Source organism: Hyla sarda, chromosome 5 (genome assembly GCF_029499605.1).
Source record: "Hyla sarda isolate aHylSar1 chromosome 5, aHylSar1.hap1, whole genome shotgun sequence".
Classification (NCBI taxonomy): Eukaryota; Metazoa; Chordata; class Amphibia; order Anura; family Hylidae; genus Hyla; species Hyla sarda.
Genome location: NC_079193.1, coordinates 14,459,593 through 14,485,097, shown reverse-complemented (window position 1 = coordinate 14,485,097; position 25,505 = coordinate 14,459,593). Strand labels below are relative to the sequence as shown.

The 25,505-nt window shown below is 42.6% G+C and overlaps 1 protein-coding gene across 1 annotated transcript in view; it reads right to left on the bottom strand.

The window, feature by feature from the left end:
* The window catches only part of DGKB (diacylglycerol kinase beta), a 579,157-nt gene that overhangs the window by 331,110 nt on the left and 222,542 nt on the right, over positions 1 to 25,505 (bottom strand). Inside the window, exon 13 of the mRNA XM_056518908.1 lies at positions 20,461 to 20,559. Within this exon, the coding sequence (XP_056374883.1) occupies positions 20,461 to 20,559 (99 nt within the window). The remainder of the gene's footprint in view (positions 1 to 20,460; positions 20,560 to 25,505) is intronic.

The following is a 25,505-nucleotide window of genomic DNA, read 5'->3' as shown; positions in this document are numbered from 1 at the left end:
ACTTTCTGGAGCCAGTTGATGTATAAATAAAGTTTTTTCCTGGAAAACCCCTTTAAGTTCACCCATTAAAGGGGTACTCCGCCCCTAGACATCTTGATAGATCTTGGCTGCGGCACCCCAGACATCCGGTGCACGGAGCAAACTTCCCTCCGTGCCGGATGAATGGCGTTGCAGGGCAGAGGCTCATGACGTCACGCCGCGCTCGTGACATCAAGGCCACTCCCCATCAATGCAAGTCAATGGAAGGGGGCGTGGCAGCCATCACGCCGCCTCCATTGACTTGCATTGAGAGGGGGAGTGGCTGTGATGTCACAAACGGCGAGGCCTTGACAGCACGAGCCTCCGGCGTTGCACTCGAAGCTCTAAACGAACGTCAGGTGCAGCAGGGAGATCGGGGGGGGGGGTTTCCCTGTGATCAGACATCTTATCCCCAATGCTCAGGGGGGGGGGGCAGAGTACCCCTTTAACCTTATTTCAGCCTCAGGTTCAGACTTTCCTGAGGCCGTGTTCACAAGTTGCCTTTTTTTTCCCACTTTTCATATAATGTGTGAATGCAGCCTAAATAGTTTTGCTCATTGATTTTAATGTTGCGTACTGACCCCCCCCCCCCCCCCAAGGTTTTCATAAAATCCCTGAAGATAATTGAAACCTTTAATGACATAATAAAAAAATAAAAAAATTAAAATAAAGGCGATTGACGATCCTATGGTGTAGAATGTATTACAGATTTGCGACATTTTTGCTGTTATTTTTACATGGTTATTGTGGACCGATTCACGCAGCTCGGCATAATTTAAAGGGGTACTCCGGAGGAAAACTTTCTTTTTTTTTTTTAAATGAACTGGTGCCAGAAAGTTAAACAGATTTGTAAATTACTTCTATTAAAATTCTTAATCCTTCCAGTACTTATTAGCAGCTGTTTGCTACAGAGGAAAATCTTAACTTTTTTAATTTTTTTTTTTTTATTGTCCACAGTGCTCTTTGCTGACACCTGATGCCCGTGTCAGGAACTGTCCAGAGCAGGAGAAAATCCCCATAGCAATCATATGCAGCTCTGGACAGTTCCTGACACGGACAGAGGTGTCAGCAGAGGGCACTGTGGACAAGACAAAAAAGAAATTCAAAAAGTAAAGAATTTCCTCTGTAGTATACAGCCGCTAATAAGTCCTAAAAGGATTAAGATTTTTTAATAGAAGTAATTTACAAATCTGTTTAACTTTCTGGCACCAGTTCATTTAAAAAAAAAGTTTTCCACCGGAGTACTACTTTAAAAGGGAATCTGTCAACAGCGTCACCCGCATTGATCTTAACATCCATGGTAATGGTGCTGGTGATCCTGAATCTCATGCAGGTTCTGTTTTTTATTCTCTTGTGCCCTTTTCTGAGAAAAATAAATACATCAAAGTATAGAAAGGAAGGTCCGGATGCAAGGGGGGCGTTCCCAGACTCTTGGTACATCATTCTGCCCTCTCGGTTGGTCACTGTAATCCAGCCCCTTCATAAATATTCATCTTTTCCCCAGCATAGCGCCATTACGTACTGTGTACACATCATCATGTATGACCCCTGACTATAAGTGCGCATGTACTGCGACCACCCTTGTACTATTACCATGGATAATCAGGTAAGTGCGACAGATTCCCTTTGAATAGGCTCTGTCACATTCAAAAACTTTTTATATGTTGTACATCTTGACAAAATATTAACCTTTCTAATATATTTTATAATAAAATTTTATTTCCTTTTTATAGAAATCATGGCTTATAAAAAAGACCACTAGGGGTCCCCATATCATATAGAACATAATGCTGTCCGGCTGCAGCATCAACTTTGTCCCATATGAAGCACAGGCAGGGACAAAGTCTAGTAAGTGAGGACAGGACTGGAACTCGCCTGTGCTCACTCCTGTCCTATCAGACTGCAGCATGAAAACAGAAAGGAAGGGGTTACAGAGCAGCTTGCGGTGATTAGATGAAGGGAACAAGCACAGTACAGCAGACTCAGGGAGGAAGAGAATGCAGGGTGAGTGTCACGATGCCGGCTGGCAGGAGGTGGATCCTCTGTGCCAGAGAGGGATTGGCGAGGACCGTGCTAGTGGACCGGTTCTAAGTCACTACTGGTTTTCACCAGAGCCCGCCGCAAAGCGGGATGGTCTTGCTGCGGCGGTAGTGACCAGGTCGTATCCACTAGCAACGGCTCAACCTCTCTGACTGCTGAAGATAGGCGCGGTACAAGGGAGTAGACAGAAGCAAGGTCGGACGTAGCAGAAGGTCGGGGGCAGGCGGCAAGGTTCGTAGTCAGGGTGGATAGCAGAAGTTCTGGTACACAGGCTTTGGACACACAAAAAGCTTTCACTGGCACAAGGCAACAAGATCCGGCAAGGGAGTGCAAGGGAGGAGATCAGTTATAGCCAGGGAGCAGGTGGAAGCCAATTAAGCTAATTGGGCCAGGCACCAATCATTGGTGCACTGGCCCTTTAAGTCTCAGGGAGCTGGCGCGCGCGCGCCCTAGAGAGCGGAGCCGCGCGCGCCAGCACATGACAGCAGGGGACGGGAACGGGTAAGTGACCTGGGATGCGATTCGCGAGCGGGCGCGTCCCGCTGTGCGAATCGCATCCCCGACGGCCATGACAGTGCAGCGCTCCCGGTCAGCGGGACCGACCGGGGCGCTGCGGAGAGAGAGACGCCGTACGCGCTCCGGGGAGGAGCGGGGACCCGGAGCGCTAGGCGTAACAGTACCCCCCCCCCTTAGGTCTCCCCTTCTCTTTGTCCGGTAACTGCCTCCCCTGGGATGAGGACACCGGGAAAGGATGGAGGGATTCCTCAACGGCAGGCAGTACAGCAGGAGTGGGAATGGGGAGGGAGGGCAGAGGGCGAGGCCTGGCACGGGGCAGTGTGACACCAGGACGAGGGCCATGAGGAGGCACCGAGGCTTGCCTGACTGGACTGGGAGGGGGGGAGAGGCACTTCTTAAGGCGGGCAGAGTCCATAACGACCTTAGGGAGACCGGATACAGGAGGAACCACAGGGTCACGGCAGGGAGTACTGGGAACCGGTTTAAGGCAGTCCTTGAAGCAAGAGGTACCCCAGCTCTTGATCTCCCCTGTGGACCAATCCAGGGTTGGGGAATGGTGTTGAAGCCAGGGTAGTCCAAGGAGAATTTCGGAAGTGCAATTGGAGAGGACCAAAAACTCAATTTTTTCGTGATGAGTTCCGATGCACATTAGAAGGGGCTCCGTGCGGTAACGCACGGTGCAATCCAACCTGGCTCCGTTGACCGCGGAAATGTGGAGTGGCTTGACAAGACGGGTCACCGGGATGCAGAATTTATTCACCAAGGACTCCCGAATAAAATTCCCAGAGGCACCAGAGTCCATGCAGGCCACGGCTGAGAGGGAAGAGCTGGCTGAAGGCGAAATCCGTACAGGCACCGTGAGACGTGGAGAAGCCGACTTAGCATCAAGAGACGCCACACCCACGAGAGCTGGGTGCGAGCGTGCGTTTCCCAGACGTGGAGGACGGATAGGGCAATCCACCAAAAAATGTTCGGTACTGGCACAGTACAGACAAAGATTCTCTTCCTTACGGCGATTCCTCTCTTCCAGGGTCAGGCGAGACCGATCCACTTGCATGGCCTCCTCGGCGGGAGGCCTAGGCGCAGATTGCAATGGAGACTGTGGGAGAGGTGTCCAGAGATCTAAGTCTTTTTCCTGGCGGAGCTCTTGATGCCTCTCAGAAAAACGCATGTCAATGCGAGTGGCTAGATGAATGAGTTCATGCAGGTTAGCAGGAGTTTCTCGTGCGGCCAGAACATCTTTAATGTTGCTGGATAGGCCTTTTTTAAAGGTCGCGCAGAGGGCCTCATTATTCCAGGAAAGTTCAGAAGCAAGAGTACGGAATTGTATGGCGTACTCGCCAACGGAAGAATTACCCTGGACCAGGTTCAGCAGGGCAGTCTCAGCAGAAGAGGCTCGGGCAGGTTCCTCAAAGACACTTCGAATTTCCGAGAAGAAGGAGTGTACAGAGGCAGTGACGGGGTCATTGCGGTCCCAGAGCGGTGTGGCCCATGACAGGGCTTTTCCAGACAGAAGGCTGACTACGAAAGCCACCTTAGACCTTTCAGTAGGAAACTGGTCCGACATCATCTCCAAGTGCAGGGAACATTGCGAAAGAAAGCCACGGCAAAACTTAGACTCCCCATTAAATTTGTCCGGCAAGGACAGGCGGAGGCTAGGAGTGGCCACTCGCTGCGGAAGGGGTGCAGGAGCTGGCGGAGGAGATGATTGCTGCTGAAGTTGCGACTGAAGTTGCTGCACAATGGTGGACACTTCCGACAGCTGGTGGGTTAGATGGGCGATCTGTCGGGATTGCTGGGCGACCACCGTGGTGATATCAGAGATATAAGGCAGAGGGACCTCAGCGGGATCCATGGCCGGATCTACTGTCACGATGCCGGCTGGCAGGAGGTGGATCCTCTGTGCCAGAGAGGGATTGGCGAGGACCGTGCTAGTGGACCGGTTCTAAGTCACTACTGGTTTTCACCAGAGCCCGCCGCAAAGCGGGATGGTCTTGCTGCGGCGGTAGTGACCAGGTCGTATCCACTAGCAACGGCTCAACCTCTCTGGCTGCTGAAGATAGGCGCGGTACAAGGGAGTAGACAGAAGCAAGGTCGGACGTAGCAGAAGGTCGGGGGCAGGCGGCAAGGTTCGTAGTCAGGGTGGATAGCAGAAGTTCTGGTACACAGGCTTTGGACACACAAAACGCTTTCACTGGCACAAGGCAACAAGATCCGGCAAGGGAGTGCAAGGGAGGAGATCAGATATAGCCAGGGAGCAGGTGGAAGCCAATTAAGCTAATTGGGCCAGGCACCAATCATTGGTGCACTGGCCCTTTAAGTCTCAGGGAGCTGGCGCGCGCGCCCTAGAGAGCGGAGCCGCGCGCGCCAGCACATGACAGCAGGGGACGGGAACGGGTAAGTGACCTGGGATGCGATTCGCGAGCGGGCGCGTCCCGCTGTGCGAATCGCATCCCCGACGGCCATGACAGTGCAGCGCGCCCGGTCAGCGGGACCGACCGGGGCGCTGCGGAGAGAGAGACGCCGTACGCGCTCCGGGGAGGAGCGGGGACCCGGAGTGCTAGGCGTAACAGTGAGTGAGGCGGGACTAGCACTCCTCTGTGCTCACTCCTGTCCTATCAGACTGCAGCATGAAAACAAAGAGGAGGGGATTACAGAGCAGCCTGCGGTGATTAGATGAAGAGACCCAGCACAGCACAGTAGACTCAGGGAGGAAGAGAATGCATAGTAAGTGAGGGTGGGACTAGCACTCCTCTGTGCTCACTCCTGTCCTATCAGACTGCAGCATGAAAACAGAGAGGAGGGAGTTACATAGCAGCCTGCAGTGATTGGATGAAGAAACCCAGCACAGCAGACTCAGGGAGAAAGAGAATGCATAGTAAGTGAGGGCGGGACTAGCACTCCTCTGTGCTCACTCCTGTCCTATCAGACTGCAGCATGAAAATAGAGAGGAGGGAGTTACAGAGCAGCCTGCAGTGATTGGATGAAGAGACACAGCACAGCAGACTCAGGGAGGAAGATAATGCATAGTTATTGAGGGTCGGCTCAATGCTTCCCCTTCCTGAGCAGGGGATGTCAGAGTGAGTGAGCAGCAGAACTGGTGCCTTTAATAAGAATGGCAGAAAGATTGCTCTGCCATTATGTGAAAAAGTTCAGCACAATTTTGTCTGGATCACATAGACTTTATTTAAAGAAAACCAAGCAAGAGGGCAGAGGACTCCTCAAAACTACAACATCTACCGATTGCTGCCAACTATGAAGATGCACCGTGAATCCGTAACAACCCTACTACAGCCGCAGGATACCTATATACCATGTGACTATAAGGAAATGTATTTTATATATTATGGAAAAGCATAAAATCTCCGTCGCTCGCCCAGGAGTTTGTAACTCTAATTAAACATTAGTAATTATTCTCCGTAAATCTTCAATTAATTACAGATGAAAGTAATGACCTCATAGAATATGTTGACGCTTTATTGTTTTAATATATTAAATCATTTACTTTTTTGGCTTGGTCTAAAATATTAAGAACATTGTAAATGCAAGCGAAGCAGGTACAAGCGTTTGGCGCCTGATTATGGAAAAATAGAAATTTAGCTCCCTCTGCTGGTCATCAGGAAAACTGCACTGTGACTATTAGAAAAAATATATACAGAAAGAAAATTGAAAAATCTGGAGCTTCAGAAACTCCATTTGGTAAGAAAGTAGTGAGCTTCTTGATTTTTTCTCCCCCCCCCCCCAAAGTCAATATTTGAAGCAATTGGAGGCTGGAGGGGGGTTAGGGATGGATCTGTATGATGAGGTTATGTGCCACTTAGGAAAATTTACCTGGACCCTAGATTTATATAGGCCCCAACTGATTGAGAATAACACAGATAAGTAAACATTCTATCTCATCATTTACAAAATAACAGGTACTGCATCATATGTTCTGTATATTAGGTTACATATTGCTTCAAATGTTATAGGAAGGCTTTAAGACCTTAATGTTCATGATTGCCGTAAAAAAAGAGCCCACTTACTGTATCACTGCCCCCTATGTACATTATAACTAATATAATACTATCTTCTATATAAAAGAATATAACTACTATAATACTGCTCCTATATACAAGAACATAACTACTATAATACTGCTCTTATATACAAGAATATAACTACTATAATACTGCCTCCTATATACAAGAATATAACTACTATAATACTGCTCCTATATACAAGAATATAACTACTATAATACTGCTCTTATATACAAGAATATAACTACTATAATACTGCTCCTATATACAAGAATATAACTACTATAATACTGCCTCCTATATACAAGAATATAACTACTATAATACTGCTCCTATATACAAAAATATAACTACTATAATACTGCTCTTATATACAAGAATATAACTACTATAATACTGCTCCTATATACAAGAATATAACTACTATAATACTGCCTCCTATATACAAGAATATAACTAATATAATACTGCTCCCTATACAAGAATATAACTACTATAATACTGCTTCTATATACAAGAATATAACTACTATAATACTGCTCCTATATATAAGAATATAACTACTATAATACTGCTCCTATATTCAAGAATATAACTACTATAATACTGCTCCTATATACAAGAATATAACTACTATAATACTGCCTCCTATATACAAGAATATAACTACTATAATACTGCTCCTATATACAAGAATATAACTACTATAATACTGCCTCCTATATACAAGAATATAACTACTATAATACTGCCTCCTATATACAAGAATATAACTACTATAATACTGCTCCTATATACAAAAATATAACTACTATAATACTGCTCCTATATACAAGAATATAACTACTATAATACTGCTCCTATATACAAGAATATAACTACTATAATACTGCTCCTATATACAAGAATATAACTACTATAATACTGCCTCCTATATACAAGAATATAACTACTATAATACTGCTCCTATATACAAGAATATAACTACTATAATACTGCTCCTATATACAAGAATATAACTACTATAATACTGCTCCTATATACAAGAATATAACTACTATAATACTGCTCCTATATACAACAATATAACTACTATAATACTGCTCCTATATACAAGAATATAACTACCATAATACTGCTCCTACATACAAGAATATAACTACTATAATACTGCTCCTATATACAAGAATATAACTACTATAATACTGCTTCTATATACAAGAATATAACTACTATAATACTGCTTCTATATACAAGAATATAACTACTATAATACTGCTCCTATGTACAAGAATATAACTACTATAATACTGCTCCTATATACAAGAATATAACTACTATAATACTGCTCCTATATACAAGAATATAACTACTATAATACTGCTCCTATATACAAGAATATAACTATTATAATACTGCTCCTATATACAAGAATATAACTACTATAATACTGCTTCTATATACAAGAATATAACTACTATAATACTGCTTCTATATACAAGAATATAACTACTGTAATACTGCCCCTATATACAAGAATATAACTACTATAATACTGCCTCCTATATACAAGAATATAACTACTATAATACTGCTTCTATATACAAGAATATAACTACTGTAATATTGCCTCTTATGTTTAAACAACAGTCATAATAGTACCAAGAAATAAAGTACTGTATAGTAAGTGTATAAGAAGAATGATAGAGCAGTTACAGCCATTTGAGGACAATCAGGTGATCCAACTTGCATTATAGTATTTATACTCAGATATCAATAGGAGATGAATCTCATCCAAAGATCTGAGACTGTCAGCAACAGACCGGATAGAATAGAGTAAATAAGAGACTGTTGTAGAGAAGTTTACTATGTATAAATGTATGGTGTGGTGTTGCATTGCATATATGTTGTTTTATTTTGACAAATCATATGGATGACAGGTCGTGTTGTACTATTGGTCCACCACATGTGGATTACTGTCTTTGGATACATGAACAAGTCTTCTGGTATAAAGATTACCTAGGCCCAGAACGAGTCTGGTGCTGGCTGGAAGCTGAGCATGGTGCTGCCAATACATTGCTCCACCATGCTGTAGTTAGTGGCGGATCCGGGGGGGGGGGGGGGGGGGAGCCGCAACACAGAAGCAGAAGCAGTCTCCTCCTTCTGCATATCTCCAGTGAACAGCTTGACAGGTTGAAGAGCCATTGGCCGTCACCCTGTCAATCACTCACAAGAGGCTGAACCTTGGAGGAAGGTTCCTACTTCGATATGCATGGGCTGCCACTGAGGCACTGTACTATCAGCCTGGAGGGGGGTTAGCTTTGGCTGTAGAGATAGAGAAATCCGGGTATGGGTAACCGGTAGGGGATGAGCTCCGGTATGTTCTGTCCTAGGGATATGCTGTGATTGTGCCCTATTCCTGGTTGCGGAGGATCTCTCTTCTAGTGGGCCGGTAGATAACTGCAGGGAGGTCTGGTTGGCCAGAAGGTTTGAAGGGGTACTCCACTGCTCAGCGTTTGGAACAAACTGTTCCGAATGCTGGAGTGAGCGCCGGGAGCTCGTGGCGTCATACCCCCGCCTCCTCATGATGTCACGCCCCTCCCCCTCAATGCATCATGAGGGGGTGGGGCTATGACATCACGAGCTCCCAGCGCCGGCTCCATCATTCGGAACAGTTTTTTCCAAACGCTGAGCAGCGGAGTACCCCTTTAACTTGAAGTAGAAGCGTGCTGGCTGGATTAGGCCTTAGGCCTCCTTCTGGATCACACAGACTCCTCATGTCCTCACTTAACTGTACCTCAGCTACAAGAGAGCTGAACCATGACCTCATTATATAAGGGGGGCAATTTTAAGAGATGCCATTTGGTCATCTCAATGTGCAGGGCGGAGTCAGCTAGTGATTCCGGTCGGCTCATTTTCTAACCATATCGGTTTTTATTGCCGGACTAATAACCACGGTCTGCTGTAGTTCCGGTCCAGAAACAAAAACTGATATGGTTAAAAAATGAGCCAACCGGAGTCACTTTCTGACTCCTTTTCACACATTGAGATGAAAGGGGCACGACACGGGTTCAGCGGGGACACGGCAACAGCCGTTTTAACATTCTCCCACCGTATCCGGCTGCTGTATCCCAAAATCACAGTGTGAATGCAACCTTACCTAGTGCTGGAGAGATACGTTTCGGTATCTACAAACTAGTGAATGTGGGGTCATCTGGGAAAAGGATTTTCATAGCATCAAAGTATTTGCAGTATAGGAGCTTTATGCAGTTGCCATCAATATGATTAGGGATATTAAAGGGGTACTCCACTGCCACATTGTGTTCTGGGTGCGGGCTGCGGGGGTCTTGGTGTCACGGCCATGCACATCTTGAAGTCACGCCCCCCTCAATGAAAGTCTTTGGGAGGGGGCGTGGCTCTGTAGAATGGAATTTCCTCTGTAGTATTCAGCAGCTAATAAGTACATTACTCTCAAACCAGACCCAGAGTAGGCCTCAGACCAGACACCAGAATAACTATAAAACTCAGATAAGTCCCAGAGGAAATACAGACCTTAGACCAGACACCAGAATAGCTATATACCTTAGATCAGACCCAGAGTAAAAAAAAAAAAAAGACCTTACAGAAACCCCTTGAATATAAAAGACCCAAAACCAGACCACAGAAAATAAAACACCTCATATCAGATTCCAAAGCATATACAGACCACAGACAATACACCAAAATAAATACTGTACCCAGACTTGAACACAGAATAACCCCAAACAGATTCCAGAATTACTACTTACCTTAAACCAGATCACACAGAATAAAAACATACCTCACATCAGACCACAGAGCATATACAGATTACTGATCAGATCCAGAGCATATACAGACTACAGATCAGACCCCAGAACATATACAGACTATACCCCGCAGCATATATAGACTACGGATTAGACCCCAGAACATATACAGACTATACCCCGCAGCATATACAGACTACGGATTAGACCCCAGAACATATACAGACTACAGATCAGATCCAGAACATTGACAGACTACAGATCAGACCCCAGAACATATACAGACTATACCCCACAGCATATACAGACTACAGATTAGACCCCAGAACATATACAGATTACAGATCAGATCTAGAACATATACAGACTACAGATCAGACCCCAGAACATATACAGACTACAGATCAGATCCAAAACATAGACAGACTACAGATCAGACCCCAGAACATATACAGACTATATCCCACAGCATATACAGACTACAGATCAGACCCCAGAACATATACAGACTACACCCCACAGCATATACAGACTACAAATTAGACCCCGGAACATAAACAGACTACAGATCAGATCCAGAACATATACAAACTAGACCCCATGGCATATAGAGACTACAGATCAGACCCCAGAACATATACAGACAACAGATCAGATCCAGAACATATACAGACTATACCCCACAGCATATACAGACTACAGATTAGACCCCAGAACATATACAGACTACAGATCAGACCCCAGAACATATACAGACTATACCCCGCAGCATATACAGACTACAGATCAGATTAGACCCCGAACATATACAGACTATTCCCCACAGCTTATACAGACTACAGATCAGATCCAGAACATATACAGACTACAGATCAGATCCAGAACATATACAGACTACAGATCACACCCCACAGCATATACAAACTACAGATCAGACCCCACAGCATATACAGAGTACAGATCAGACTACACAGTATATGCAGACTACAGATCAAACCCCAGAGCAAATACAGACTATAGATAAGACCTCAGAGAATATATAGACTACAGTTCAGACCCCAGAACTTCTACAGACTACAGATCAGACCCAATAGCAAATACAAACTACAGATCAGACCCCAGGAAATATATAGACTACAGATCAGACCCCAGAATATATACAGACAACAGATGAGACCCCAGAGGATATACCAGCTACATATCAGACACAAGAGCAAATACAGACTACAGATCAGATCCCAGAATATATACAGACTACAGATCAGACCCCAGAACATATAAAGACCACAGATGAGTTCCTAGAGCACAGACTACAAATCCTACCCCATAGTATATACAGATGCCAGATGAGACCCCATAATTTATACAGACTACAGATCACACCCCAGAGTATATACAGATCCCAGATGAGACCCCAGGGCATATACAGACTACAGATCAGATATCAGAGTATAGACCCCAGATGCCAAATGCAACCCCTAAATAAATGCAGACTATATATAAGATCCCAGAGTGTATATATATATATATATATATATATATATACCCCAGAGAAGACTCAATACTGAACTCAGACCACAGAATAACTACACACCCCATACTAGATCCCAGAATAACTACTTACCTTAGACCACTGAAAAAATACACACCTCACATCAGACCTCAGAGTATATACAGAATACAACATACCCCAGAGGGAATACAGACCCCAGACAAGACTGCAGGATAAATACAAAGGACAGATGATCCCAGAGTGAATACAGGCCCTCTAAAGTAATACAGATCCTGTAAAGTATGTTGACAGTATAACTACACACACAATACTCATACAGCTTAAAGGGGTACTCTGCCTCTAGACATCTTATCCCCTATCCAAAGGATAGATAATAAGATGTCTAATCGCGGGGGTCCCACCTTTGGGGACCCCAGCAATCTCGACTGCAGGACCCCAGACATCCGGTGCACGCAGCGAACTTTGCTCCATGCAAGATGACTTGTGATGCGGGGCAGAGGCTCATGACGTCACGGCCATGCCCCCTCAATGCAAGTCTATGGGAGGGGGCGTGACGGCCATCACGCCACCTCCCATAGACTTGCATTGAGGGGGCATGGCCGTGATGTCACAAGCCTTCGCTCTTAACGAACGCCAGGTGCAGCATGGAGATTGCGGGGGTCCCCAGCGGCGGGACCCCCGTGATCAGACATCTTATCCCCTATTCTTTGGATAGGGGATAAGATGTCTAGGGGCGGAGTACCCCTTTAAACACACAACATATTTACTCTCTCGCATTCCTGTTCAACAACTGTGAAGCCTTAATGTGCAATTTAAGCCAAAAAGACACAACTAAATAATATGCAATCATCTCCATGTATATATGCAAAATAGGAATTGTCCATTAATATTGGAGTCCCCACTGCCCTCCAACATGGCTACATAAATGATCAGATTATAGCTGAAACGTCACTTAACTTTTTGCACAAACGACTTGTGGTTAATAAACTTTAAAGGGGTACTCCACCCCTAGACATCTTATCCCCTATCCAAAGGATAGGGGATAAGATGTCAGATCTCCGCGGTGCCGCTGCTGGGGATCCCCGGGATCCCCCCTGCGGCACTGCGCTATCATTACAGCACAGAGCGAGTTCGCTCTGCACGTAATGACGCGCAATACAGGGGCCGGAGCATCGTTATGTCATGGTTCCGCCCCTCGTGACGTCACAGCCCGCCCCTTTCAATACAAGTCTATGGGAGGGGGCGCGGCGGTCGTCACGCCCCCTGCCATAGACTTGCATTAAGGGGACGGGCCGTGATGTCACGAGGGGAGGAGCCATGACGTCACGCAGCTCCGTCCCCTGTATCGCCCGTCATTACGCACAGAGCAAACTCGCTCTGTGCTGTAATGATAGTGCAGTGCCGCAGCGGGGATCCCGGGGGTCCCCAGCAGCGGGACCGCGGCGATCTGACATCTTATCCCCTATCCTTTGGATAGGGGATAAGATGTCTAGGGGCAGAGTACCCCTTTAAGGCTGGGGGTCCTATGTGGATATTTTAGATAACATTTTCCAGCAGTGTACAGCCTTTAGGAGCATACCAAGTTGTATGTACTTGAAAGTTTACCTCTGGATTTAAGGTGTGGGGGAGAGTTATCACAACCTGTCCAGAGGAAAAGTTGCTGAGTTGCCCGAAGCAACCAATCAGATCGCTTCTTTCATTTTTGAAAAGGCCTCTGAAAAATGAAAGAAGCCATCTGATTAGTTGCAATGGGCAACTCAACAAAACTCTCCTGCTCTGGACAGTTCCTGGCACGGACAGAGGTGTCAGCAGAGAGCACTGTGGTCAGACTGGAAAGAACTACACAACTTCCTCTAGATACAGCATACAGCAGCTGATAAGTACTGGAAGGATTAAGGTTTTTAAATAGAAATGATTTACAGATCTGCATAACTTTCTGACACCAGTTGATTAAAAAAAAAAATTATAAAAATTATCCAGAGTACCCCTTTAAATTGAAATCCCTGCAGCTCCATACTACATGTGCTGTCATATCATGCTCTGTAGGATAATGTATGTATGGAGATACCTTACCTTTCCTCATAGCTCAACATAATCCAAAATGTACTATTGAAAAAATATGATTTTGTGATATATATACAGTGGGACAAAAAAGTATTTAGTCAGCCACCAATTGAGCAAGTTTTCCTCTTATAAAGATGAGAGGCTGTAATTTTCATCATAGGTTATAACCTCAACTATGAGAGACAGAATGAGAAAAAAAATCCATAAAATCACATTGTCTGATTTTTAAAGGATTTATTTGCAAATTATGGTGGAAAATAAGTATTTGGTCAATAACAAAAGTTCATCTCAATAGTTAGTAATATCCCCTTTGTTGGCAATGACAGAGGTCAAAGCTTTTCTGTAAGTCTTCACAAGGTTTTCACACACTGTTGCTGGTATTTTGACCCATTCCTCCATGCAGATCTCCTCTAGAGCAGTGATGTTTTGGGCTGTCGCTGGTCAAGACAGACTTTCAACTCCCTCCAAAGGTTTTTTATGGGGTTGAGATTTGGAGACTGGCTAGGCCACTCCAGGACCTTGAAATGCTTCTTACGAAGCCACTCCTTCGTTGCCCGGGCGGTGTGCTTGGGATCATTGTGCTGAAAGACTCAGTCACGTTTCATCTTTAATTCCCTTGCTGATGGAAGGAGGTTTTCACTGAAAATCTCACGATACATGGAACAACACAAATAGAGAAACATATCCCCACATCCACCATTTGTATTTTGATCTACTTGCTTCTCAGCATAATTTAAAAAACTAACAGATACATGGCCCCATTCATTCTTTCCTTTACACAGATCAGTCGTCCTGGTCCCTTTGCTGAAAAACAGCCCCAAAGCATGATGTTTCCACCCCCATGCTTCACAGTAGGTATGGTGTTCTTTGGATGCAAATCAGCATTCTTTCTCCTCCAAACATGACGAGTGGATTTTTTACCTTTGTTACTTTGGTCCCAGCTTTCTGCAGGTCATTCACTAGGTCCCTTCGTGGGGTTATGGGATTTCTGCTCACGCTCTTGTGATCATTTTGACACCACGGGGTGAGATCTTGCGTTCGGCCCCAGATCGAGGGAGATTATCAGTGGCCTTGTATGTCTTCCATTTTCTAATAATTGCTCCCACAGTTGATTTCTTCACACCAAGCTGCTTGTCTATTGCAGATTCAGTCTTCCCAGCCTGGTGCAGGTCTACAATTTTGTTTCTGGTGTCCTTCGACAATTCTTTGGTCTTGGTCATAGTGGAGTTTGTAGTGTGACTGTTTGAGGTTGTGGACAGGTGTCTTTTATACTGATAACAAGTTCAAACAGGAGCCATTAATACAGGTAACAAGTGGAGGACAGAGGAGACTCTTAAAGAAGAAGTTACAGGTCTGTGAGAGCCAGAAATCTTGCTTGTTTGTAGGTGACCGAATACTTATTTTCCACCATAATTTGCAAATAAATTCTTTAAAAAATCAGACAATGTGATTTTATGGATTTTTTTTTCTCCTTCTGTCTCTCATAGTTGAGGTTATAACCTATGTTGAGGGTTTTGCAAAAATGCTGTGATATTGTGCCAAATTTGTATCATGAGAAAATTAGAATTCTTAGGCTGGGTTCACACTATGGAATTTCCACCTGCAATTCCGTTTTGAAATTGCAGGCAGAAATTCCGCTTGCTAAAATGTATAGTTTAGTGAATGGGTTTCTGTTCACAAATTCACACTTCGGAATTTGTGAAGCGGAATTTGTGAACGGAAAATCCGCTTGGAAATTTCCGCCTGAAGAATGGTGTTGCTCACTCTTCAGGCGGAAATACTCGCGGAACACATTGCAGTCTATTGGAGACTGCAGTGTCCGCACGGTCCTAGCGCCGACTGAATCTCCGGGTGGAAATTTTCTGGCCGGAGATTCTGCAGTGTGAACCTAGCCTTAAAGTGGTATGCCCATCTTGAGATTTTTGGCATATCTGTGTGTGTGTGTGTGGGGGGGGGGGGGGGGGGTGGGGGGGGGGTCCATTCATCTTTGGATAGATTTGGGACCCATAGGTGGGATCTGCTTCTATCCCCAGATCAAGAGACCCCTGCCTGCTTTATACAGGAATAGGTGAATACAAGCTTGTGTCAAGTCAGAAATAATAAGTACTACTCTCCAGGATGATAGGAGCAGTAATACCTACAGGGTGGTGGAGCCACTAGGCAAGAGTAGCTGCAGAAGCAGGAGGTTTGCAGGATGAATCATAGGAGAAATAGTAATCACAAACAAAACAAAAACACTTTAACAGAGTAAGGGTGCGTTCACACGGAGTAATTCAAGAGGAATTTACTCGAGTAATTCCTCTTGAATCCTCCGCTCCAAATTAATGCACATCCCCTCTGCCCATTGACTTTAATGCTATTTCTGCTGGCCTGTTCACACTGCCGAAATTCTGCTAGCGGAATTCCGACGCTGAATTGCGTTCCGCTTGAAGATTCCGCTAGCAGAAATCAATTGAAGTCAATGGTAAAAAAAAATTCCGCCTGAGATCGGTTTCGCGCAGAATTCACACGAAATTCCCAGGCAATTTTGCGGAAATGGCTGAAAAACCCTTCACTTCTTTCTCCCTCATGTCAGCACGCAATTCCGCACACAATTCCGTGCAAATTGCGCGCGAATTTCCCGCAAATTTCACGCGGAAATAAAATTATTTTTTCCCCACGTAAATTTTTGAGCGTGAATTACTCTTCATTTACTCCGTGTGAACGCATCCTAAGGTAGAAACAGGCCAGGGTAACCAAGCGGATGCACCTAGATGCAACAAATAAGAAGGGGTGCACAGATAGACTGGATAGGGAAGCAGTATCCCCAGCACCTGCACAGAAGTAAAAGGCTACTTAAATAACCTATAGGAGGCAGGTCACACCAAAAGCCAGACACCACTAAAATCCGGCATGGATTTATTCTTTAAGACCCAAACTGAAACCAGCAACCACCAAAAAAAGACAGGAGACAATGACATTTTTGGGTGTGAATCTGTCAAGCGTGTCAGGAACATAACCAACCTCATAACAGCCAACATGGTTGCGGGAAGGTATTATACAATCTCCTATTGGAGGGTTCAATCTAGCAGAAAACAACTACAACAATATAGTAAAATATACAATAATATAGAATGGGGAACCCAGAAGGGCATCTTGTCATGGGTCTCTAATATGAGAAGACAGCCATATAAATAATCCTTCGCCCCATGACATAAAACACACCGTCTCGTATTCGCCGTCTCTATCACGTTAATTATTCCATAATAGAGTCCCAGAATATGTCTGTTGTTGGTTATGAAAAAAACATTTAGAAAACTAATACAATTTAGGGATTACAATGACTTCCTCCTTAAGACAAGGATTTTTTTCCCTTTTTTTTTCAATAGGACACAATGAAATCCAGATAAGCAAAGCTCTGCGTGTCACGTATGTATTTATTTAATCAGGCCGCCCCCATGACTTCACCCGCGGCCCCCACCGAGACCCCCGCCACACGTCTCGATGACAAGGGGGGGGGGGGCAGATGTCATCATCTTGAACATTGTCAGACTGATTTCTATTGGATTTGTCAATAAATACTGAAACTGAATTAAGTGAAAACAGAGCTATAACCAAGATTAGCAAATCGTCTGATAAGTAAATTTTACAACCTTATCCGTGCCAGATCTCCAACACAAACTTGCAGAACAGTCAGGTATTGATCTGTTGTTTGTGCCTCTGGTTGAGCTATGTAAAGCAGAGCATGCAGATCCCATGCTAAAGATGTATCCATTACTATGTATTAGAGCAGAACTAAATGTAAAATTGATACAGATGTAGCCGAGCTTAATGTGTCATCTGTTTCCTTTGTTAACTGTGAGATCTCTTGGGGTTATAATGTCTCACACAACGATAACATCCACAAGACAAACTTTTCAATGTGGTAGAAAAGAAAGAACGAGAAAAAGAAAGAAAGAGAAAAAAAGAAAAATAGCAATTAAGATAGATAATAAATGATCGATAGATAGATAGAAAGATACAGTGGGGATGAAAAGTTTGGGCACCCCAGGTACAAATTTGTATTAATGTGCATAAAGAAGCTAAGGAAAGATGGAAACATCTCCAAAAGGCATCAAATTACAGATTAGACATTCTTATAATATGTCAACAAAAGTTAGATTTTGTTTCCATCATTTACACTTTCAAAATAACAGAAAATAAAAAAATGGCGTTTTCAAAAGTTTGGGCACCCTGCAGAATTTATAGCATGCACTGCCCCCTTTGCAAAGCTGAGACCTGCCAGTGTCATGGATTGTTCTCAATCATCATCTGGGAAGACCAGGTGATGTCAATCTCAAAGGTTTTAAATGCCCAGACTCATCTGACCTTGCCCCAACAATCAGCACCATGGGTTCTTCTAAGCAGTTGTCTAGAAATCTGAAACTGAAAATAGTTGACGCTCACAAAGCTGGAGAAGGCTATAAGAAGATAGCAAAATGTTTTCAGATGTCAATATCCTCTGTTCGGAATGTAATTAAGAAATGGCAGCCATCAGAAACAGTGGAAGTTAAAGCAAGATCTGGAAGACCAAGAAAAATATCAGACAGAACAGCTCGCTGGATTGTGAGAAAAACAATTCAAAACCCACGTTTGACTGTGCAATCCCTCCAGAAAGATCTGGCAAACACTGGAGTTGTGGTACACTATTCCACTATAAAGAGATACTTGTACAAATATGGTTTTCATGGAAGAGTCATCAGAAGAAAACCTCATCTACGTCCTCACCACAAAAATCAGCGTTTGAACTTTGAAAATTAACATATAGACAAGCCTGATGCATTTTGGAAACAAGTTCTGTGGACCGATGAAGTTAAAATGTAACTTTTTGACCGGAATGAGTAAAGGTACATTTGGAGAAGAAGGGGAACAAAATTTAATGAAAAGAACCTCTGTCCAACTGTTAAGCATGGGGGTGGATCAATCATGCTTTGGGGTTGTATTGCAGCCAGTGGCACAGGGAACATCTCACAAGTAGAAGGAAAAATTGATTCAATAAAATAGCATTTTGGATGCTAACTTGATGCCATCTGTGAAAAAGCTGAAGTTAAAGAGAGAATGGCTTCTACAAATGGATAATGATCCTAAACACACCTCAAAATCAACGGGGGATTACATCAAGAGGCGTTAACTGAAGGTTTTGCCATGGCCTCCACAATCTCCTGACCTCAACATAATTGAAAATCTATGGATAGACCTTAAAAGAGCAGTGCGTGACAGACAGCCCAGAAATCTCAAAGAACTGGAAGACTTTTGTAAGGAAGAATGGGCAAAGATACCTCAAACAAGAATTGAAAGACTCTTGGCTGGCTACAAAAAGTGTTTACAAGCTGTGATACTTGCCAAAGGGGGCAGTACAAGATATTAACTCTGCAGGGTGCCCAAACTTTTGCATACGCCATTTTTTTGTTTTCTGTTATTTTGAAAGTGTAAATGATGGAAATAAAATCTAACTTTTGTTGACATATTATAAGAATGTCTAATCTGTAATTTGATGCCTTTTGGAGATTTTTACATCTTTCCTTGGATTCTTAATGCACATTAATACAAATTTTTACCTGGGGTACCCAAACTTTTGATCCCCACTGTATGAGATAGATAGATATGAGATAGATAGATAGATAGATAGATAGATATGAGATAGATGATAGATATGAGATAGATATATAAAGAGATAGATAAATAGATAGATATATAAGAAAAAGAGGTTCTGCAGCACTCCAAATTTGTGCAAAAAAAAATGGTGATTTATTATCCCATAGCAAAGGTGATACTTTGCTATGGGATAATAAATCACCATTTTTTTTTGCACAAATTTGGAGTGCTGCGGAATCTCTTTTTCTGTATACTACAAGACAGACTGTGACCGGGACTGTCCTGACAGCACCCACCATACCTCTACACTTTGGGTTGTTCTGCTCATCACTATTTTAGATAGATATATAGATAGATATGAGACAGATAGATTGATAGATAAATATGAGATAGATAGATAGATAGATAAATAGAAGATAGATAGATAGATATGAGACAGATAGATTGATAGATAGATATGAGATAGATAGATAGATAAATAGAAGATAGATAGATAAGATAGACTAAGCTCAAACATTTGTGGCTGAACAATGACCCATTCAGTTTTCTAGAATGATATATGGTTTATCTATGTAGAGAGGCTCAGGATGGCGATATGCAGAGTAGATGGTCTCATCATTCATAGTAACCTCTGCATTGCAGATACGCTCTTTACATCCAGAACTGAACATAAGGAAATCTTCATCTTTCTGGGAAGATGGATCTTTAAAAAGACGTAAAATGTAGAAGTGACCTGCTCTACCGTTTCTGGTAAGTACTATGCAAGTCATAAAACCTGACTCAGGCTCCATTATTGCTTCTCCTGATGAGACTTCATTGTCATCTTAATGGGGAAGCAGTATATTAGAGAAACTTTGAGATCCGAAACAAAAAGGGATAAACTCACCAATACGACCGGGCAGATGGTGGTGGGTGGTAAGATGTGATCCTTCAGGGGTCCGCAGTCACATTCAGGCTTAAGGTGTGATGCACATTTATTGTGAAGCTGTGGAGGCAATAAATACAGTAAGTTCTAAAACATTCAGTAATTCATGTTACATTCATTTCCATCTATTTATAATTTCATACAGTCATTTATTCAATCTTGGTCTCTTTCCAGTTAGATGCTCTACTTCCCAATAGATGACACAATCTACATACAGTAGGGGCTCCACCTTTCCTGGACTTAGATGTCCATTTCCCCATAGACTACACCATTTCTCCATAGACTACACTATTTCCCCATAGACTACACTATTTCCCCATAGACTACACTGTTTCCCCATAGACTACACTATTTTCCCATAGATTACACTATTTATCCATAGACTACACTATTTCCCCATAGACTACACTATTTCTCCGTAGACTACACTATTTCCCCGTAGACTACACTATTCCCCGTAGACTACACTATTTCCCCATTGATTACACTATTTCTCAAAAGACTACACTATTTCTCCATAGATTACACTATTTCCCCATAGACTACACTGTGTTCCCATAGATTACACTATTTCCCCATAGATTACACTATTTATCCATAGACTAAATTATTTCCACATAGATTACACTATTTCTCCATAGACTACACTATTTCCCCATAGATTACACTATTTCTCCATAGACTACACCATTTTCCCATAGATTACACTATTTCCCCATAGATTACGCTATTTCTCCATAGACTACACCATTTCTCCATAGACTACACTATTTCCCCATAGACTACACTATTTCTTCATAGACTACATTATTTCTCCATAGACTACACTATTTCCCCATAGACTACACTATTTCTCCATAGACTACACTATTTCTCCATAGACTACACTATTTCTCCATAGACTACACTGTGTTCCCATAGACTACACTATTTCCCCATAGATTACACTATTTATCCATAGACTACACTATTTCCATATAGATTACAATATTTTTCCATAGTCTACACTATTTCCCATTAGACTACTCTATTTCCCCATAGATTACACTATTTCTCCATAGACTACACCATTTCCCATAGATTACACCATTTCCCATAGATTACACTATTTCCCCATAGACTACACTATTTCTTTCTCTATAGACTACACTATTTCCCCATAGACTACACTATTTCTCCATAGACAACACTATTTCCCCATAGACTACACTATTTCCCCATAGACTACACTATTTCCCCATACACTACACTATTTCTCCATAGACTACACCATTTCTCCATAGACTACACCATTTCCCCATAGACTACACTATTTCTCCATAGATTACACTATTTCTCCATAGACTACACTATTTCCCCATAGACTACACTATTTCCCCATACACTACACTATTTCTCCATAGACTACACCATTTCTCCATAGACTACACCATTTCTCCATAGACTACACCATTTCCCCATAGACTACACTATTTATCCATAGACTACACTATTTCCCCATAGACTACACTATTTCCCCATAGACTATACAATTTCCACATAGACTACACTATTTCTCCATAGACTACACTATTTCCCCATAGACTACACTATTTCCCCATAGACTACACTATTTCTCCATAGACTACACTATTTCTCCATAGAATACACTATTTATCCATAAACTACACTATTTCTCCATAGACTATACTATTTCCCCATAGACTACACTATTTCTCCATAGATTACACTATTTCTCCATAGAATACACTATTTCTCCTTAGACTACACCATTTCTCCATAAATTACACCATTTCACCATAGACTACACTATTTCTCCATAGACTACACTATTTCCCTATAGACTACTCCATTTCCCCATAGTATACACAATTTCCCCATAGACTACACTATTTCTCCATAGACTACACTATTTCTCCATAGACTACACTATTTCTCCTTAGACTACACCATTTCTCCATAGACTACACTATTTCTCCATAGACTACACTATTTCTCCATAGACTACACTATTTCCATATAGACTACACTATTTCTCCATAGAATACACTATTTCTCCATAGATTACACTATTTCTCCATAGATTACACTATTTCTCCATAGATTACACTATTTCTCCATAGACTACACTATTTCTCCATAGACTACACTATTTCCCCATAGAATACACTATTTCCCCATAGAATACACTATTTCTCCATAGATTACACTATTTCTCCATAGATTACACTATTTCCCCATAGACTACACTATTTCTCCATAGAATATACTATTTTCCCATAGAATACACAATTTCTCCATAGAATACACTATTTCTCCATAGATTACACTATTTCTCCATAGACTACACTATTTCTCCATAGACTACACTATTTCTCCATAGACTACACTATTTCTCCATAGAATACACTATTTCTCCATAGACTACACTATTTCTCCATAGACTACACTATTTCCCCATAGATTACACTATTTATCCATAGACTACACTATTTCTCCATAGACTACACTGTGTTCCCATAGACTACACTATTTCCCCATAGATTACACTATTTCTCCATAGAATACACTATTTCTCCATAGATTACACTATTTCTCCATAGATTACACTATTTCTCCATAGATTACACTATTTCCCCATAGATTACACTATTTATCCATAGACTACACTATTTCTCCATAGACTACACTGTGTTCCCATAGACTACACTATTTCCCCATAGATTACACTATTTCTCCATAGAATACACTATTTCTCCATAGATTACACTATTTCTCCATAGATTACACTATTTCTCCATAGACTACACTATTTCTCCATAGACTACACTATTTCCCCATAGATTACACTATTTATCCATAGACTACACTATTTCTCCATAGACTACACTGTGTTCCCATAGACTACACTATTTCCCCATAGATTACACTATTTCTCCATAGAATACACTATTTCTCCATAGATTACACTATTTCTCCATAGATTACACTATTTCTCTATAGACTACACTATTTCTCCATAGAATACACTAAGAGTGATCTTCCCATTCATATTCACTAGACAACTTCACCATAAACTATCCGCCTTGCATCTAATTCAGTGGCCTAGAGTAAGAGTTTTAAAGGGGATCTCCGATGCTCGAATGTTCTGAACATTTTGGCTGACGTTTATCATTGTCTTTAGACTGTTTTTTGTGTCTAGAAAAGGTGCAAAAATGTGCAAGCAGGGTTTATTTGCGCCTTTTGGTTTACACATTTCTGCAGATTTTGAGATGTAATCCACTGATCTTGCTAATACACATGATATGGACGGGTTTTATGAACAGCGCCTTTTTTTGAAAAGGCGTAAGAATGGTGCAAAGCCACTGAAAAGTCTCTAAAACTACACCAGCCCAGACTTAGCTTAGTTTTTGGTGTATGTGAAGGGTAACATTTCAGAAAATGTGACCAGCATAAAATTCATGAAATGCTCTGTGACCGTATAATAAATTTGGTGTTCCTACACATTACCAGCACACAAAAAAAAGGTGTAGAAAAATGCTTCACTTACACCTACAATGATAAATGCTTCACTTACACCTACAATGATACATGCTTCACTTACACCTACAATGATAAATGCTTCACTTACACCTACAGTGATAAATGCTTCACTTACACCTACAATGATAAATGCTTCACTTACACCTACAGTAATAAATGCTTCACTTACACCTACAATTATAAATGCTTCACTTACCCCTACAATGATAAATGCTTCACTTACACCTACAGTGATAAATGATTCACTTACACCTACAATGATAAATGCTTCACTTACACCTACAATGATAAATGCTTCACTTACACCTACAATGATAAATGCTTCACTTACACCTACAATGCTAAATGCCGGCCTTTGTTCAGAACACTCGGAGCCGGGGGCTGTGTTTGTGGCGTCACAATCATGTCCCCTTTTGTCGTCAGGCCACGCCCCTCCATTCATGTCTATGGGAGGGGGTGTGTTGGTAGACATGCCCCATCAAATAGACATGAATAGAGGGGGCGTGGTGTGGCGTCACAAGGGGACGTGGTTGGGATGTCACAACCACCGCCGCAGGAACTCGGCTTTTGTTTAGAACGCCAGGTGCTGCGTGAGATCGCATGGGGCCCGAGCAGCCCTACATTTCTGGTAGCGGAGTACCCATTTTAGTCACCATTGACTAGACCATTCCCATATTGACTGAAGCACCATTTCAAAAAGAATAAAAACGCCCCACATACTAGGAGCCCCATAGACTAGGAGCTTCACTTATCCGTAAATTAGAATATCACTAAATTCTCACAGACTAAGCATCTTCTCCTTGGACCAGACTGTTTTCCACTGGCTTAAAGGGGTACTCTGTCCATAGACATCTTATCACCTATCCAAAGGATAGGGGAAAAGATGTTTGATCTCAGAGTTCCTGACACTGGGGACCCCTCGATCTCGGCTGCAGCACACCTGACATGCGGTGCAAGGAGGGAACTTTGCTCTGTGCCAGATGACTGGGCAGAGGCTTGAGACATCACTGTCACGCCCAGCTTGTGATGTCACGACCATGCCCCCTCAATGCAAGTCTATGGAAGGGAGTGTGATGACCATCAAACCCCCTCCCATAGGCTTGCATTGAGGGGGCGTGGTCATGATGTCATGAGCCTCTGGCACTGCAATTGACGCTCTAAACGATCGCCAGGTGCAGCAGGGAGATCGTGGGGGTCCCCAGTGGTGGGACCCCCAGGATCAGACATCTTATCCCCTATACTTTGGATAGGGGATAAGATATCTAGGGGCGGAGGGTTTAATTGGGTTTGATTGTAGTCTGTAAACATGAAGACACATAAAGTAGGTCTGTATAGTTCCATACGCAAAAAGTTTTTGCTTAAAGTGGTATTACGGTGTAAAACTATTCTGTTTTTTTTAATCATCTGGTGCCAAAAAGTTAAACTGATTTGTAAATTACTTCTAAATAAAAATCATAATCCTT